Raw genomic sequence first — 5,348 nt, 5'->3', positions numbered from 1 at the left:
CTTTGAGTTGGAATCTAATACGCGAATACTGCGTAGTTATAAGCGAAAATGTCATTTGAATATCCGAATTCTAAATGAGCGCGAATTTTAATGGAAATAGAATTATCGAAATCATGTCAAAATCGAGGATCTGGATTTTCAACATCGCATTTTAGCGACAAATGCAATTTAAGAAGATATGACGCAATGTACGGCGTGAAGGTTGAAGAGGCAATTTGTTGTAAAAATGAGCGATCACTAAAAATAAAGAAATTTGCAATAATAGCTATGCTGGACATAGCAGCCGGGCTTTCAACAATGTCTTCGCCTATACGAGTACATCGTCTCAGACGCACCTGCGGATGGATAAAACTCTGGTTCGAGGCACTGGCTGGTCTATCAAAGGGGCACTCTGCATGGGGTATTCTCACTTCACTCATATGGGTAGTGACGGTCAACCAACTGCTGCGGCACATGGCGGTGAATGGATATGAGGTCCTCACATATATACATATGTCGATGCTCAAACTTTGTGCAATCTCATCCAAGCTGCTCTTTATTCGCTAGTTACTTGGACCAGCTAAAACTGAGCTAATCATTTTTACCAGACAGTATAAAGTAGCGCTCTTCGCCCGTCAAAAGGCGATCGGCGTATCGTGGGGCCTCCCACCTAGGATAGTTCTATGAAGCCATTATTCGTCTCAGTTTACTTTACGGAGCCCTAGTCTAGGGGCCTACCCTTAACGCTTAAACAATTTTTAAGGGTACAAAGATGTGCGGAGCTATGCACCAACTGAGCTCTATGCTGTACCCCTACCGAAGCTCTGAACGCAATTTTTCATCTATCAACGCCTGACGCAATTGCTCGTGAAATAGCCGTTATTGCAGCCTTAAGACTTAGAGCGGCCGGTGTCTGGACTCATGGTACATCCGGCCACTCGAAAATGACGATGGCGTCCAAACCGAGACCTGCAATTACTAACGACTGCATACCATCAAATACCTTTAACAAAAACTATAAATGGTGCTATATATAGTAAACCAACTCAACAGGATAATAACTCCACTAACGCAACGCTATAAACATGTACACTGACGGCTCCAAACTCGACGAAAAGGTCGGCAGGGGAGTCTTCTTCTCGAAGCTGGAACTATACATAAATATAAATATCTTTTCGGCATCCTGACCACTTCGGTGTTAGTGGCACCTATTAAAAAGATCCAAAGAGGAAAGACAAGTTTTTATCTTCTCTTTTAGTCAAGCAACTCAAGACTCATGCCTAGACAACAAAAAGGAACAGTCCAGCGCCTTAGTCTTGGTCTGCAGGCTGTATCGGAGATGCAGCCGCTGAATTTAAACGTAGAATACGTGATATGGTTAAGAGCACATCCAGGTCAAAAACGAAAGCACACACTAAGAAAAAAATATCGATAACAAAAGCGATAATAATATCTATAGCAAAATCGATAAAAATATATAACAAAATTGATAATAATACCGATAGCGAAATGTATAACAAAATCGATAAAAATATCTATAACAAAATCGGTTAAAATATCGATAACAAAATCGATTAAAATATCGATTACAAAATCGATAAAAAATATCGTTTATTATATCGATAAGTTCCGAAAATATTGATGGCAAAATCAATAACAATATTGATAAAAATTTCAATAACAAAATCGATAACAAAACCGATAAAATATCGATCAGTCACGAGAATTCCAAAAATCTCTAAAATCCCGAAATAGTCCCCAGATTGAGTCTATGTCTATATCCTTTTCTCTATAATTACCTTTATTTTAATCTTTCTTCCTCTATCTTCATCTTTACTTTTATCGGTAACCTCATCATCATATTTTTCTTTAATATAAAAAAAAATTATACCAAACTCAGAGTATCTTCCCGAAGTGGCAATTTCCTGGACACAGTAGGAAAGATTCAGCTCAAAACAAGCAAAATATATGTTCTTATTCCCCCTTCTAAAGAGCTGAGTATGAGACGATAATCTCCATCTGCTCTGGAATAATGGAGTCCGCTGCCCTTGGATATGTATATCGTGTAGCTAAATGAAAACTCGGGAATACGGTAAAGGGATCTACACCTAATTAAAGGATGGTACACCGGTGTTAAACATGAAGAAAACCTACAGAACCTAGAGCCAGAATTAGGATGTCGGTTGCAATGGAAGAGTAGCCCTACCAAATAGAATAATATTCCGCCATTATTAGTACCAGAACACAGGAAAATTGAGGGCAGAGATCTTGGACAGACTAGCCGTGGAGACCTCAGCCTCCAATTCCAATTGTATGTCAGCTCTAACTGACAATAGGTCTTAATATAATCAAAGAGATCAGAAAGGCACGAGGATCAATGAGATAACAGCGCTCAACTTGTCCTTCAAGTTTGTTTAAGGGATTCCAGTTTCTTATCCATCTTCCAAAAATAAATTAAAAATGGTGCAAAAATTTGTACAGGGAAGTGTAGACTAAAGGATCATCTACATAGCCTAGGTAAACGGTTGAACGATGTTTGGTGGTTCGACCAAAGAAACACCGCATCTTCTAGGGGCGATAGTTTTAACTGAAATTTTGAGAAGAGCAGAGGACACAATACATCCTTAGATCACAGACTCATGTAATATCTATAAATGTATTCTCCTAGACCTACCTAGATTTCGCTTCAGAGCTGATTTGTCGAAATGTTCTCCAATACTTCCTGAATATATTGTAGTTCATATACTAAATATAGATAACTAACATACATGTACATATTTAGTAAATGTTTTTTAATAGTTCGAAGCAATCGAAATGTACAGCTTTATACCAAGTAGTGGTTTCTTAGACATTTGAATACTTCTGTAAATCTTACTATTTATAACTAATCTTATCTTAACTATTTTGAATTCCTCGCATGCAGTTACATATTTGGAGTTTTTATACCTGTTTACGAGTTAACGTTGCGTTTTAAAATGTAAGGCGTTATTCATTTTTAAACTAGAATTAGATTGTCTTTTGATTATTTATTTATAACGAATAGTAAATTGGTAATTTTTAACAAATTGCAAATTGTGCAGGAAAAAGTCAAAAACCACAATCGGCAAAGAAAAAGCTAACCAAATTCTTCAGCAGAAAAGTTGATGATGAAACAGAAGATTACGCGACAACAGAAGGTAACAAAAAGAGCACAGCTGCCAGACAAAAGCGTCCCGCACCGCAGCCACCTGAAACAAAAGAAAGTGCGACTCGCTCACAAAAAGCGATAACAACGCAATGCGAACAACAAATAAAAGAATTAACGACATCAGCAACAACAAAGAGGCTAAAGTCATCAACAGATTTTGAATACACCGTACCCACAACGGGGGCAACAAACGACAAACAAACACCAAAGCAAGAGCACGACGAAGATCACCGTGAATTCATTGAGCATCTCTTTGCGGCGGTCACCACAAATAGCGGCAGCGAAGCAATTGGAACCACAACCACAGCACCCGATGCTGGCAGCGCAACAGACGATGAGCGGGAATGGTTGGACTATGACGACGACGATGGAGCGGGTAGAGGCAGAGAGATTGAAACTACAACAGTACAGCAGATGGCGGTTGGAAGAAACAAGCAAGCAAAACAAATAGGAAAAAATACCAACAAACTGTTGGAAGAATCAACAGTTGGAACCATTGCGGTGGAGGGAAGTGGTCATAGTATTCCAGCGTCGTCAACAACTACAGACGCCAACAAAGAAGGCGACGATGCTACTAACTGGAATGTCAACACAAAGCGAAACGGTAGAGTACATACACGAAAGCATTGGTAAAAGGGCAGTAATTACAACAAAAAAACACACGACGAATTGCCTGTGGGGGAAGCGATAAAAGCGTATAGTGTTGAGCGTGGTTTGATGAGCGTAATGTACTTAGTACAAAAGAGAGGCTCGATCGTTGTGCTAGGTGGAGAGTTTGTTGTCAGTGTTGGCTAATTGTGGTAGAGTGTAGAGTTGTGTGTCAAAGTGCAGATGTTTTGTTTACAAATGAAAGGTATTATGACGAAATTACTATTCCGCAATAGCCGGCACTGTATTTACACAAAATGATAAAAAACTAGCCGTAAAAAAAGGTTTTTGTGATTGCATTAATGTTTTCTTTTTATTCCACTTCTGAAAAATGTCAAAAACCAAAAACAATGTGTTACGCTCTCTCGCCGGAGATTTTTATGAGTAATACCAGTAAACTTTAGGACTTTTGACTTACTTCTTACTCTTTATCATTTTAAACAGTGAGGAGTTTGTCATACTTGTTTTCAAGTTTATCAGTGAACTCTGTTTTTTGTAAGGGCAGGGTTTACAATGCCGGGTTAGGATTCATAATTACTCTGTTTGAAGAATAGTTTCGCGTTTCTTGATCCCAACTTTGAATATAACAGAAACTTCCCTCCAAGCTGATATGCAAAGAATAGGGAATTCATAAAAAAACACCGCCAGCTATGTTTTTTTCAAAATTTTTTGTTTAATGCATCTGGAAAATTTTGAAAAATTTCACGTTTTTTTCGCGGTTAGGGCTTCTTAGATTTTAGGCTTCATATCAAAGAAAAAAATCGACTATCGAAGCTGACCCTTTACCCAGAGTAAGAACTCAGTTCAACGTTGAAGAACAGTGAATAAAATCAGCAAACAACGGCTGACCTCTAACTGCAAGCGTGACCTTTATTGTTCTACTTTAAATACATATACAAACACATACCTACTACATATCAAAATACAAATATGCGCGCATTAGTTTGATGAGCTTTTCCCAAGGGCCTTCACGCTTCATACGTGGCTTTCCGTTTTACACCTATCGCACGCAACTATTCATTTATTTAATTTACAATAAAATTTAAACACACCTTAGAGCGCACATAAAACCCACTAACTCAGCCCGTACTCGCATCAAACCCAACTCTCCAATAAGCTAAGGCAGCCAAGTGAACAACGCTGACGACGACGACGCTCCAACAAAAGCGCCAGAGCACCCGGCCGACAAGCCGCCGCTTCAGCTCTTTTTACCGCTGCTTTTTTCTGTGCTCTGTTTTTTACTTGCTTTCTTTCTTTGCTCGCTGGAAGACAGCGTGCACAACAGCTCCAACTGAAGCTCCAGCCAGAGTTCTATGTACTACCAATTTACAAAACACACAAACCAATTTCCAGTGTGACTTCAGTAATGCTTTACATTTCACAGGCAACGGATCGGCGACACATGAAAAACAACGGGTTGCAACGTCAAAAAGTTTTAGTAGCAGTGATGACGATGCGGTGCAATCGATTAGTGTTGTTGTTGTAGCTGATAGTTGTGGTATAGCAAAGCCACAAAGGTACACAAATCAAAGGC

At 39.0% G+C, this 5,348-nt stretch overlaps 1 protein-coding gene across 1 annotated transcript; it reads left to right on the top strand.

The window, feature by feature from the left end:
- Positions 1–3,059: 3,059 nt before the first annotated feature.
- Positions 3,060–5,331, top strand: LOC108382432 (uncharacterized; the record flags this gene model as incomplete). The annotated part of the gene is made up of 2 exons (XM_017638803.1): positions 3,060–3,770; positions 5,199–5,331. Coding segments are annotated over 2 exons (844 nt in total), but the record flags the coding sequence as incomplete, so codon positions are not given.
- Positions 5,332–5,348: the final 17 nt, after the last annotated feature.

This window comes from Rhagoletis zephyria, unplaced genomic scaffold (assembly GCF_001687245.7).
Source record: "Rhagoletis zephyria isolate East Lansing unplaced genomic scaffold, Rhagoletis_zephyria_1.1 Rzeph_scaffold_26981, whole genome shotgun sequence".
Taxonomy (NCBI): Eukaryota; Metazoa; Arthropoda; class Insecta; order Diptera; family Tephritidae; genus Rhagoletis; species Rhagoletis zephyria.
This window is presented reverse-complemented; position numbering and strand designations above follow the sequence as displayed.